This window comes from Mesoplodon densirostris, chromosome 9 (assembly GCF_025265405.1).
Source record: "Mesoplodon densirostris isolate mMesDen1 chromosome 9, mMesDen1 primary haplotype, whole genome shotgun sequence".
NCBI classification, from domain to species: Eukaryota; Metazoa; Chordata; class Mammalia; order Artiodactyla; family Ziphiidae; genus Mesoplodon; species Mesoplodon densirostris.
Window position 1 is genome coordinate 53,839,479 of NC_082669.1, and position 13,794 is coordinate 53,853,272.

General features: G+C 43.4%; 1 protein-coding gene across 2 annotated transcripts in view; it reads left to right on the forward strand.

The window, feature by feature from the left end:
• The window catches only part of SLC25A13 (solute carrier family 25 member 13), a 209,686-nt gene that overhangs the window by 85,319 nt on the left and 110,573 nt on the right, over positions 1 to 13,794 (forward strand). For both annotated transcript variants that reach the window (XM_060108215.1, XM_060108216.1), the window contains exon 4: positions 9,213 to 9,328. In XM_060108215.1, the coding sequence (XP_059964198.1) occupies positions 9,213 to 9,328 (116 nt within the window). The remainder of the gene's footprint in view (positions 1 to 9,212; positions 9,329 to 13,794) is intronic.

A 13,794-nucleotide genomic window follows, 5' to 3' on the forward strand; every position in this document is an offset into this window, starting at 1 on the left:
GACCCCTCCTCATACCCGTTAAATAGGCTCGCTGGGGCTAAGAAGCACTATCTTTTTTATTTATTTTTTTCCTGTACGCGGGCCTCTCACTGTTGTGGCCTCTCCCGTTGCGGAGCACAGGCTCCGGACGCGCAGGCTCAGCGGCCACGGCTCACGGGCCCAGCCGCACCGCGGCATGTGGGATCTTCCCGGACCAGGGCACGAACCCGTGTCCCCTGCATTGGCAGGCGGACTCTCAACCACTGCGCCACCAGGGAAGCCCGAAGCACTATCTTAATGTATTTCTCAGTTTTGTCCTCTACACAGCAGTTATCTGATCTAGAACCATCTCATCTTTATGTAGGTATGTTTGAGCTCATTGCCTGCCTTCTCCACTGGAATGGAACTCCTTGAGAACATGGATTCTGTCGATCTTATTCATTTTCATAGTACCCTTAGTGCCTAGGGCATTGCCTGGCACATGATAAGTGCGGGGTATGTATATGTTTGGGGGCCTGAACAATGTATATTTCCAGGGCATTTGGGAGGGAGATAAAAGAACTGGAAAACCCCCAAAGCTATTAAAGATGTTAAAGTCATGGAGGCCAAAACTGTTTTGATAAACTGGCCATCACAGGAGAGCCCAGTTCTGTTTTTTTTTTTTTTTTTTTTTTGCGGTATGTGGGCCTCTCACTGCTGTGGCCTCTCCCGTTGCGGAGCACAGGCTCCGGACGCACAGGCTCAGCGGCCATGGCTCACGGGCCCAGCTGCTTCGTGGCATGTGGGATCTTCCCGGATCGGGGCACGAACCCGTGTCCCCTGCATCGGCAGGCGGACTCTCAACCACTGCGCTACCAGGGAAGCCCTGTTTTGGTTTTTTTGTTTTTTTCTCTTGACATTCACAGATACTTGAACCTGGGTGGTCTGGTGGTTGGAACCCAGTTTTTGGAGCTAGATTTTACTTTTATCTCTGCCATTAATCCTGCACAGTTGTTTGGCTTCTGTTGTAACACACGCAAGAAGGTTATAAGGAGAAGTTATTTTTGTGAAGCACTCTTATGGTTAGGAACCTTAAGGAAAAGTGGTAATTGGATTTTGATATGCTGCATTGTCTATTACCAAACTTCCTAAAGTCTAAACACATCAGCTCCTTATGTGCAGTTGCTTAAATTTTAATAGCCACGGAGTTGGCCTGGAGATAGGAGCCAGGTGGGAGATGAGAGGGACCACACAGGGTACAAGCCATTGCTGAGCGAGAGTAAGCAACAGCAGGGAGGAAGAGAACTGGAGCTTATCCACCTTGGATGGCCAGAGTTAGTGTGAGTCTTTCGATTGTTTGCTTCTTTTTTCAGCTCTCCCCACCCCCACCCATTTTATTCAGTCCCTCTGCCACTACCCAAATTTAGGTGCTTGCTGTTTTGTTTCATAGAAATTTTTATTCTCTTCCTTACTACGCAAATAATTCAATATGTGTGTTATTGAAAAGATTAGAAAATATGGACAAGCAAAAAGAAAAAACCTTAAATTTCTAATATTTTAACTACCTGGAGATACACCCATGACTAACACTTTGGTGTTCATTCTTCAAACTCCTTTTGTGTGTGTATAAGATACCATTTTTGTCTGTTTTTAACAAAATGGGCTTGTTTTCTACATACATTTGTGTAACCGATTTTGTGCTTAATAACATGAATTTGTTTATTGCAGTTTATAGTGGTTGGACAGTTCTCAGTGTATGAATGGTCCTTTATTTAATCAGTCATGAATTGTTACATATTGAAGTTGTTTTCACTTTTTTCACTGTTATCAACAATGCTGCTTGAACCTTCCTGTAGATAAAAGTTTGCACACATTGGGCTTCCCTGGTGGCGCAGTGGTTGAGAGTCCGCCTGCTGACGCAGGGGACACGAGTTCGTGCCCCGGTCCGGGAAGATCGCACGTGCCGTGGAGCGGCTGGGCCCGTGAGCCATGGCCGCTGAGCCTGCACTTCCGGAGGCTGTGCTCCGCAACGGGAGAGGCCACAACAGTGAGAGACCTGTGTACCGCGCCCCCCCCAAAAAAAGTTTGCACACATTAATTGATTATGTTTTAGGGTAAATTCCTAGAAGAGCGATTGTGGTGTCAAGGAGTGTGGGCATTATCAAGACTCTTGCTGTATTGTTGGATTGTCCTCCGGAGAGTGTAGTGCCATAAACTTCTATCCTCTTGTCGTAAGGAGCCTTTCTTTCTCCTTCAGATCTTCATGATTCTTCCCTGGATTCAACCAACAATCTACCCAACTCCAGGCTCTTCACCCTCCAGTTCATTTAACTCTCCTCTGCCAGATTTAAGGGTCTGAAGCACAAATTCATCATGTCACTAAAAGTTCCAGATTTTATCTGCCATTATGAACTCCATACCTTCCTTTGTGCTTGCCCTCCCTCCAGCACACTTGCACTTCTTGTGGCTCTTCATCTCCAGCCTTCCTTCCTTGGTTCCTGGCTCACCGTTTACCCACCCAGACCTCCAGTTGTTTGGGGCAGAAATTGCACTTTTCATCTGTGTGTTCCCAGCACTGGCCTGCACTCAGCACATAGAGCAGGCACTGAATTGGAGTCTGTGGCCTTTCCTTTCCCCACCTGCCATCTCTACTTGATCATCTCCCCTCTTTTACAAGACTGATGTTACATGACCACATGGTCACATCTTCCCTCTGATGTCATGTGTTCCTAATTTCACAGACTTTCTCCATCTCCTCCTTTTTCTCAATATAACAATAATCTTTCCCTCCTCTGAATTCGTGGAGTAATTTATCTCCAGTTCTCATATATTACCTACCATTTTTTCTATAAGATCATAATTTTCCATCTATATTCTCTATTATAAGTCTTTCCAGGCTGAGAGCTATCCCTTGCAAAGTTGAGAAGGGGCGGGGAAGGAAGCCTACAGTTATGCTAATGTAAAAAGCACTGACATCATTTTGGTATGTATCCTTTTAGTATCTTCCTCTGTCTATAGTCGACATGTAATCTTACATCATCCTAAGCATAATGTCCAGAGGCACTCCACTTTTAATCCTTTCCTCCTTGGCTCAGTATATGACTGCAGTATGTAGTGCTGTAGCTGTTTTACCGAGACTTTAAAGGACTTGTAACGTAGCTGCTGTTATAAATGGCTTTCAGAAGAACAATAGCTCTGGTGGTTTGGAGAACAAAAATGACTTGCTTAAAAAAATCTCTGCTCGTGTCAGAACCATGAAATAGAGTAGTTGGAAACCTACTCTCCCCTTATCTTTTTTTTTTTCACTGGTTTGTGCACTTTCTCATAGATGTACTTTTTTTTTTAACATCTTTATTGGAGTATAATTGCTTTACAATGGTGTGTTAGTTTCTGCTTTATAACAAAGTGAGTCAGCCATACATATACATATATCCCCATATCTCCTCCTTCTTGCATCTCCCTCCCACCCTCCCTATCCCACCCCTCTAGGTGGTCACAAAGCACCGAGCTGATCTCCCTGTGCTATGTGGCTGCTTCCCGCTAGCTATCTATTTTACATTTGGTAGTGTATGTATGTCCATGCCACTCTCTCACTTAGTCCCAGCCTACCCTTCCCCGTCCCCGTGTCCTCAAGTCCATTCTCTACATCTGCGTCTTTATTCCTGTCCTGCCCCTAGGTTCTTCAGAACCTTTTTTTTTCAGATTCCATATATATGCATTAGCATATGGTATTTATTTTTCTGTTTCTGACTTACCTCACTCTGTATGACAGACTTTAGGTCCATCTACCTCACTACAAATAACTCAGTTTCGTTTCTTTTTATGGTTGAGTAATATTCCATTGTATGTATGTGCCACGTCTTCTTTATCCATTCATCTGTTGATGGACACTTAGGTTGCTTCCATGTCCTGGCTCTTGTAAATAGAGCTGCAGCGAACATTGTGGTACTGTTTTTGAATTATGGTTTTCTCAGAGTATGTGCCCAGTATTGGGATTGCTGGGTCGTATGGTAGTTCTATTTTTAGTGTTTTAAGGAACGTCCATACTGTTCTCCATAGTGGCTGTATCAATTTACATTCCCACCAACAGTGCAAGAGGGTTCCCTTTTCTCTACACCCTCTCCAGCATTTATTGTTTGTAAATTTTTAGATGATGGCCATTCTGACTGGTGTGAGAGGTTATCTCATTGTAGTTTTTCTTTGCATTTCTCTAATGATTAGTGATGTTGAGCATCCTTTCATGTGTTTGTTGGCAATCTGTATGTCTTCTTTGGAGAAATGTCTGTTCAGGTCTTCTCGCCATTTTTGGATTGGGTTGTTTGTTTTTTTGATACTGAGCTGCATGAGCTGCTTGTAAGTTTTGGAGTTTAATCCTTTGTCAGATGCTTCATTTGCAAATATTTTCTCCCACTCTGAAGGTTGTCTTTTTGTCTTGTTTATGGTTTCCTTTGCTGTGCAAAAGCTTTTCAGTTTCATTAGGTCCCATTTGTTTATTTTTGTTTTTATTTCCATTTCTGTAGGAGGGGGTTCAAAAAGGATCCTGCTGTGATTTATGTCATAGAGTGATCTGCCTATATTTTCCTCTAAGAGTTTTATAGTGTCTGGCCTTACATTTAGGGCTTTAATACATTTTTTTTTTTCCGGTATGCAGGCCTCTCACTGTTGTGGCCTCTCCCGTTGCGGAGCACAGGCTCCAGATGCGCAGGCTCAGCGGCCATGGCTCACGGGCCCAGCCGCTCCGCGGCATGTGGGATCTTCCTGGACTGGGGCACGAACCCATGTCCCCTGCATCAGCAGGCGGACTCTCAACCACTGTGCCACCAGGGAAGCCCTAGGTCTTTAATCCATTTTGAGCTTATTTTTGTGTATGGTGTTAGGGAGTGCTCTAATTTCATTCTTTTACATGTAGCAGTCCAGTTTTCCCAGCACCACTTATTGAAGAGGCCGTCTTTTCTCCATTGTATATTCCTGCCTCCTTTATCAAAAATAAGGTGACCATATGTGCATGGGTTTCTCTCTGGGCTTTCTATCCTGTTCCATTGATCTATATTTCTGTTTTTGTGCCGGTATGTCCCCTAATCTTGAGTGGTGTAAGCCTGTGAAAATGTGACTTCTGTGTTTGCCTCCATGTCAGCTGACCCGTATCGCGCTATTAGTTGCTGCAGGTGAGCATTAGTGTCATATCGTGACTGTTCCTCTTAGATGCTAGTTGCGGAGCTCATCAGAGCTGTGTGATTTATTTTAGAGGGCATCTAACATTGTCAAAGAAGTTTGGGAAGTTGAGGGCGGAAAAGGAACTAAGTGAGCTCACCAGCCAGGTCTGAACTTGATTAAGCTTGTATCCTTTGTTATAACTTACGTTAATACCCATAAAATCTGTAAAGCAAGACTGGAATACTGTTTACACAAAAAATATATATACATATATAAATGTTTTTAGATATCATGCTGTAAATGAATATAGTACTATATAATTATTCTGATAGCCTTCTAGTTAGATTACCTTGAAAATCCAAAATGATCTTGATGAACAGTAAAACATGATGATTTCATAGTTCATCTGTATACCTCCTACATAGATGTATAATACTTGTATCTAACAGGATTACCAAATTACATACCTTTTTGGTATCTGTAACATGCCTAAAATACCAGAGCATTCATTGGCCAGTTATGGTTTGGAAACCACACTGACATTGCCAGAGGAGGATCTGTTCGCCGATATAGATGGCCTTCAGGTTTCTCATACCATTTTGAGAGAAATGAGATCCTTTTTCTGGTATTTAAGCCTTTCTTTATTCAGATGATTAAGTTTAAGAAATGTCCTGTTTCTACATAACACACTGTGTGATTCGTCTTAACTCACCCACCATCTATGCAGAGATAATTTATCGAATGTGATTGTTTTTTGCCTTGACAAACTGCCAGCAAGTTCAGCTGATGAGTGTGTGGCTGTACGGTTGTTGGTGCTGCTCTGAGGAGGTCCTGGGGTGTGAGGAGTGGTGGCGAGAAGGAAGCAGCCAATCAGAAACACATTTCTCCTCTGTGCTGCTGCTTCAGTGGTCTGGAGCTGGGCGAGCGTGCATCCCGAAGTGAAATGCTTCTGGGCAGTATCATTCACAGCTCTAAGTAGCCTTTGTTTAAAAACTCCTAGTTCTGTGTTCCCAGTCTTGGCCTATGTATTAATATTAGTTTGCTAGGGCTGTCATAACAAAGCACCACAAACTAGGTGGCTTAAAGAAAAAAAAAAAAGAAAAGAATTTTATTGTCTCACAGTTCCAGAGGCTGAGACCAAGGTGTTAGCCAGGTTGCTTCCTTCTGAGGGCCTGTTCCATGCTTCTTCCCTAGCTTCATTTGGGTGGTTTGCTGGCAATCTTTGGCATTCCTGGGTTTGTAGAAGCATCACCCTGATCTCTGCCTTCATCTTCATGTGGCGCTCTCCCTGTGTGCACGTCTGGGTCCAGATTTCCCCTTTTCATAAGGACTATAGTCATTTTGGATTGGGTGCTCACCCTACTCCAGTAGGATCTCATCTTAACCAATTACATTTGCAACGATTGCATTCTGAGGTTAGGACTTCAACGTGGATTTTTGGGGGGACATAGTTCAACCCATATCCACCTTTCTCCTGAGGTCCACACTAGTCCTTTTGGTTTCCTGCTGGATACCATACTTCACTGTTCCATGGGTATCTCCAGTTTAACACGGTTAGAATTGGTCTTACTCTCTCACAATTCCCTTATTTTTCCTTTTTTATTTTTTATCTTTGGTGGTGGTGTCATCATCCCACTCAGTTATCTAAGTTGTATTTCTCCACTTTTCCCCTTTCTCCAGTGCCGGTGCTCCAGCTCTGGTTTAGACCGTGCTGTCTCTAGCTGTCAGGCTGTCTCCCCGCATCTCATCTTTCCTCTGTTAAATTCATCTTCCACAGGGCCTCCCTGGTGGCGCAGTGGTTGGGAGTCCGCCTGCCGATGCAGGGGATACGGGTTCGTGCCCCGGTCTGGGAGAATCCCATATGCCGCGGAGCGGCTGGGCCCGTGGGCCATGGCCGCTGGGCCTGCGCGTCCGGAGCCTGTGCTCCGCGGCGGGAGAGGCCACGACAGTGAGAGGCCCGCATACCGCAAAAAAAAAAAAAAAGAAAAAAAAAATTCATCTTCCACAGCAGTTCCTTTTCTAAAATAAAGATATGAACCTGGTATTTATTAACCCTAAAAACCTCCAGTGACTTCTCACTGCCTGCAAAAAAAAAAAAGGTCAGGATGCTGTAACTGGCCTTTAAAGGCCTTTACAGGTGGCTGGCATGATAGCTCAACCACTCTTTTACTCGGCAGGACCATTAGATGCAGGGTCAGTAACACCTTTGTCCTTCTATAAATACAGCACACCCCTCTGTACTTAGTTCTTTCCTCGGTGTGGATCGTCCTCCCCCTACCCTTCTCTCTTTTCTCCTCTCTCCATCCTCCCATACCGATTGGAATTCTGTCTCAGTCAAATGGGACCCAGGACACTTGGTTTTCAGGCCAAAATGCCAGAAGCCAATTGTTTCACCGTGCACGAGCCATAACTTCTAATAGTTTTCTCAAAAGTAAAATGAGGAGGTGGAAGGAGATGATCTCTAAGATCTTTTCAGCTTTAAAATTTGTTCTTTAAATGCCACAGATTCGTGGAGCATTCCTTAATTTCCTTAGATTTATTCCTTAATTTATTATTTATTTATTTATTCCTTAAGGCAGAATAAATCACTTCTCCTCTGTGCCCCTTGATGCTTTATTTCTTCTTTTACTTTTGATACTCAGCTCGCGTTCTGGCGGGGTTATATGCACATGACTACCTCTCCTTCCCCCAGCAGGCTGTCAGCTCCTTGAGGCCAGCCGGGAAGCTTCCACTCATATGTGTTTCCCTTGCCATCCCCACCTGCCCCTGGTCCTGCTCACACACACAAGATTCTCAGTGAGACAGACTCTATAGTCGAGGAGAAAATGTCCTGGGCAAGTGTTCTTCTGTAATACGTGCCGTTCCTGAATGTTCCCCTGCGTTCGGAAGGATGTGTTTTTGGATGGTGAATGACATAGAGACCATGTAATGAACACACCAGAGTTTTCCTTTCTTTGTGGCATTCTTATAATCAGGTGGCATTCTGGGAAATAGCTAAGTTAATGTTGTAGCACTTACTTTGTATAAAAATGTGTTCTCTCTATAAGATTTTAGAAGTAATTAAGTGTTCTGTGAAACATGGGAAAGCACTTCTGTTTTCTTTCTCCTTCTATATCCTAGAGACTTGGACTATCCCAATGTATCATTGAAATATTTGTACATTTAAAATACAAAATAGTGGCAGAGAACTTAGTTCTAAGACAGCCTTTGTGGATTTATTTACTTCTTGGAAGTCAAAGCATCTGTGGCCTGTTCTGCACCTCCTAATGGATAGATGTGATCATATCATGACCCTGCTCAGAAACTTGCATCTCTGAACGTCTGATCTCATTTCACAGTGTTCTCTTATGTACTTTTCTGTCCAGATAAAATTAGTTCCTCACATTTTCCTTGCACACTCCGTAGCTTTCTTGCACCTGCCTTTCTGCAGGCATTTCCCCTGCCTAAGGTGACCCCCTTTCTATGCCCATTACTGCATACCTGAATTTCACTAATTTTTCAAGACCCAACTCACATTCCATCTCTGCCACAAAGCTTTCTTTGGTTTCCTACCAAAATTCTGTTATCATCATCTTGGTTCCTGTCTTATGGTTTGTCTTTCCTGTATAGTATTCTAGACTAGTGTTATCTGTCTTACCAGACTGAAAGTGCCTTGGGGTCATATTTCATGGCCAGTTTATCTGTATTCTATCCCCCGCCCCAATATCATCCTTTAGTTCAATCCTCATGTGGTCAGTGGATATCAGTAATGAATGAATCTTTGTGAACCATTTTTACATGGTGTAGGAAGGTATTAATGAATGACTGAGCTGGTCTATTTTGTTGTTAACAACCATATAGTAATCTAAAGTGTCTAAGCTTTATTTTTAGAATTAATGTGTCATCATATCTTCAAATCTGTTGTGTCTTTTAGATTCTGTGTGTTGTTATTTCAGTCCACTCTATGTAAAAGGAAATGCTAAGTGTTTATATGTGTTTTTAGGTGTGAATTTTATTTTTTGACAGTGACATTTTATTTTTTTCCCTTAGTGTATATTTGTGTATGCTTTTATCTTCCACAAGCTACTGACTTCATGCTTTGTACTTGTTTTGTGTTGCAGATTAATATCCTTTCAAGAATTTGTGGCATTTGAATCTGTCCTGTGTGCCCCAGATGCTTTGTTCGTGGTGGCCTTCCAGCTGTTTGACAAAGCTGGCAAAGGAGAAGTTACTTTTGGTAAGGGGCATGAGTGTGTGCACACCTAAGGAAGTGCAGACCTGTGTGAGTGGTTTGGTTTTTTTCCCCAAGAATGAAGTGTATGGAAATGGTTTTAAGAAGTTAGCCTATCCCTTTTAACAAAGATATCTCGGTGTTTTGAGGCTCCAGTTCTTGAAAAAAAGTCTCCCTTCGTGAAAAGTTAAGTTTCTGGCTTAGTAGTTTTGATGCTCTGCTTTAGTTGTAAGGTGAGGGAGGATGGAGCACAACTGAGTCACAGGGTCATAGAAGGTGAGAGGCAGACAGGACTTGACCGTCCACTTCTTTCCCTTCACAGTCAGTAGTGCTTTCCATGGTTAGAATGAAGACATTAATAAAGTGCCTAAGAACAGAAGGGATTCATGTTCCCAGTACCTTGTGCCCTTACCTTGTCCTCATGGAGTAGCTTGAGTCCAGAGGCAGCGTGTGAGATGGTAATTTGGAGCGGTACGTGGGGAACCCTGTTCTTCTCAATAACACGTTCCCCTCTGGCTGGGCTGGCCGTGTCTGCTGTGCTGCCCCTGCCTTTATTTGGGGACGCAGCACCATCTTCATGGGGCTCAGCTGCCAAGCTGCAGAAAACCCTGAAGTCTCTTAAGCATTAGGAGAAAGGGAAAACCAGGACGTGGTGGGGCAGTGGTACGTTCTTGTTTAAAAATAAACTGGTTACTGAAAATACATCGGACAGAAGACACCACGTTTCCCTCGGACTGTGCCGTGTCCAGCGTATATCATCTGTGCATGTGAACCTGGTGTAGAAAGCATTGCCGTGGAGAATTTTGGAGCCCTTTTGGGGCACACAGATTGTGCATTCAGGGGAAATGGGTAATGCACCCATTTTAAATGTCTTTGTTCCTTGTCTCTAATTTATTCAGACTTCTTGGTCTTGTCTTACTTGTACGTCGTGAGGAATGTACAGATGGGGGAAATACAGATGGTGTAATAGAGCACCATCTGTTCTGGATGGTTCTGGAATTGGAGAGACTTAGCTCCTCCCAGCTCTGCCACTTTTGTCTCTGAGTCAAGTTAATTATCCTTTCAGGTCTTTATTTTCCTTATCAGAAATGAAGATAATAACTACATAAAGTATAGGTAAGGCAGCCTTCCCCTCCCCCACCCATTCCTCCACGTTCATTTGACATGACAGTTATTTAAGGCTAGATCAGCCAGGGCAGAGGCAAAAACACATATATTTACCTGGTTTTGTTTCATGTATTCTAGAAGCTCAGATGCTTTCCGTTAATACTTCATGAGGATTATTTGATATTTAAAAATTCCTAGAATAATTTTAGTTTTTTCCTCTCCCATCACCCAGTTCCTCTAGCCACAGCTTTTCAACAGAACACCAATAAAAATGTTCCCATTAAAATCTCCAAATAATAAATGAGCAGCTAGCTCGTGGTGGTGTTGATTTACCCAGTGGAAGTCAGTTTGATGAGAACGTTATGATGACGGATAAAGCAGCAGAATGTGGGAGATGGGAGTCATCTGTGAATTGTAGAAAGAACGTGGCACGACAACTGTTTCTGCTTCTCACTAGCTGTTTGTTGATGGACAAGTCATTTCCAATTTCTGAGCCTTATTTTCCTTATCTACAAAATCAGGGTAATAACCTACCTTCCAGGACTATTGCACATAAACGGGCCATGTGGAAAACAAAGGCCTTTATAAAAATAATATTACTGAAAGAAATAATGTGAGAGAACAAAGGAGGATTTTCTTCTTTTTCTTCTTCTTTTTTTTGTTCTTTGAGAAGCCCTTTATTTTAACTTTCAGTTTAACCACTGGTCAGGTAGCTGGGAATTCTTCTTACTATCTGTGCTGTGTTGAACAATGTCCCATCTCTGAAGACATACGAGAGCGCGTAAGAAATCGGGGCTTCCAGGGGGCTACGATTCTGCTTCTGTCCTCGGCTGCGTATGACTGTGGTGGAAGAGTGCATAGCCCATCTCTCGATACCCTGCCTTCTGCAGGTAATTTGTTCCAAAATCTGCCTGTCTCACAGAACACAAACAGGGTATGTCCTGTATCTATTTATGAGGAGCCAGTGGCGTCCTCACCCTGTGGGTGTAATAAAATGTAGCCTGGGCTTTTCTGAGCTGTTAATCCCCATTTAGGATTAAACTGAAAGAACTATGCGTAGTACAAAGAAGATACTCAGCTGACCATCAAATTGCAAAATGATAGCTGACTTAACATTTTTCATGAGGTCGGGTAGAGTCATTCAGTGGAGGTGGGTTCTGTGTACAACAGGCTTTTGCCAAGTAAACACAATCATATGGGAGGTGTGGCAGCCTTAGGAGTGTTTTGTCAGCAGGTACCTTTAGAAGAAGCTAACAAATAAGTATGTTTTTCAGGAAACTTGTAATGGGGTTGAAGAAATTTTTTAAAAAATGGAGCTGGGCAGAAAAGTGGACTTACCGAGTCAATCCTGATCTCATAGCCCACAGTATTATAAGGGAATCCAGATCTGTGCCCTGGCTGTCTGTCCATATGAAGCTGTTTGAGAGACACACAGTGGCACTCTTTGCTCTGATTACTTCCTCAGCTCCCTGTAAATCCTTCGCTCAAGAGTGACCCTTCTGTATATCAGAAGGTTGCCCTCCTGAGTGTGCGTCTTTGGGAGGAGTAGGCATGGAATGGCGAGAGAGAGGAAGGGCTCCTTTTTTAACCTCCCAGGTTGGCATGGTCAGCTGTGGTCACGGGGTGAGCACGGCACTTGCACTAAACAGTGGGTCATCTGGGGCCTTCCCGTGGGCTGCAGGGAAGGCTGGCAAGTGGCCTCAGATCCCCCATGTCTCCCGGCTTTGCATTTCATCCAGAGGAGAGCAGTTACACTCTTTATCTGTTGACATATTAGGTTTCTACATAAGAGCTCATTTGAAGCAGGGCTCCTAGGACTAAGCCCAGTAAGCACCGGTATTTGTCAACAAGCGGGCAGTGTTAACGCTCCCACTAATGCTGATTCTGATACACACTAAACAAAAATCAGATGGAGCATTTCAGTGTCGCATTTCAGTGAAGCCTTGCCCCGTGTTCTCTGAGGCCTTGTTGATGTTTACCATATTTTCATGTCTAGATCACTCCCTGTGTTTGCTACAATGAAAAGATCTTGATGAGGCCAGTTTTGTTCCTTTGATATCTAGTTCATTATGTTCTCCTGTTTCCTTTGAGGGAAAACATATCTCCACTCTTCTTGTTCTCACCATGTTTTCTTATTTTGATACCCGATATTTGTAAGTGCATTTTATGATGCCAACAGGTGTATAACATGATATCAGTATAAGTAGAAAATTCTACTTAACAATTTGCAATTCTGTGTGATTGGAGAAAAAAGTATTTTGTTCTAAATCTTTTCATTTGCATTTTTAGCCTATTTTATATGATAGTGACTTTTTACTCTTAATTTTTTCAAGTGTACTTTATTGAAGTAGAGCATACATGCAGAAGGATGCACGAATCCTAAGTGTACATTTTGATGACTTTGCACAGTATACATACTTGTTTCACCACCATCCAGATCAGAAGGAGAGTGGTACCAACACTCAGTAGGTCTCTTCCCAGTTACTGTTCCAATGGTAGCAAGGGATATTTATCACCATCAATTGATTTTGCTTGCTTTTAAACTTAATAAAAATGGAGTGATACAGGATTTATTCTTTCATTCTCACTTCTTTTGCTCAAATTTTATTTGTGAGATTCATCCATGTTTTTGCTATGTGTATTTTAATTTTGTTCTTTTCCTTTGCTGTGTAGTATTCCATTGTATAACTTTACCCTAATACGTTTACTCATTCTACAGTTGATAGACACTTGCACATTTCCAGGTTTTTTTTGGTTTTTTTTTGCGGTACGTGGGCCTCTCACTGTTGTGGCCTCTCCCGTTGCGGAGCACAGGCTCTGGACGCGCAGGCTCAGCGGCCATGGCTCACGGGCCCGGCCGCTCCGCGGCATATGGGATCCTCCCAGACCGGGGCACGAACCCGTATCCCCTGCATCGGCAGGCGGACTCTCAACCACTGCGCCACCAGGGAAGCCCCATTTCCAGTTTTGATTGCTACTAATATGCTTTGAACATTCTTTTATGTATTTTGGGGTGTGCATATGTGTAGGCATTTCTAGGAGTAGAATTGCTGGGTTATAGAGAGCTTCCCTGGTAGCACAGTGGTTAAGAATCCACCTGCCAATGCAGGTGACATGGGTTCAAGCCCTGGTCCAGGAACATCCCACATGCTGCGGAGCAACTAAGCCCGTGTGCCACAACTACTGAGACTGTGCTCTAGAGCCCGCGAGCCACAACTGCTGAGCCAGTGTGCTGCAACTACTGAAGCCCGCATGCCTAGAGCCCGTGCTCTGCAACAAGAGAAGCCACTGCAATGAGAAGCCCGTGCACCGCAACAGAGTAGCCCCCACTCGCAGCAACTAGAGAAAGCCCACGCGCAGCAATG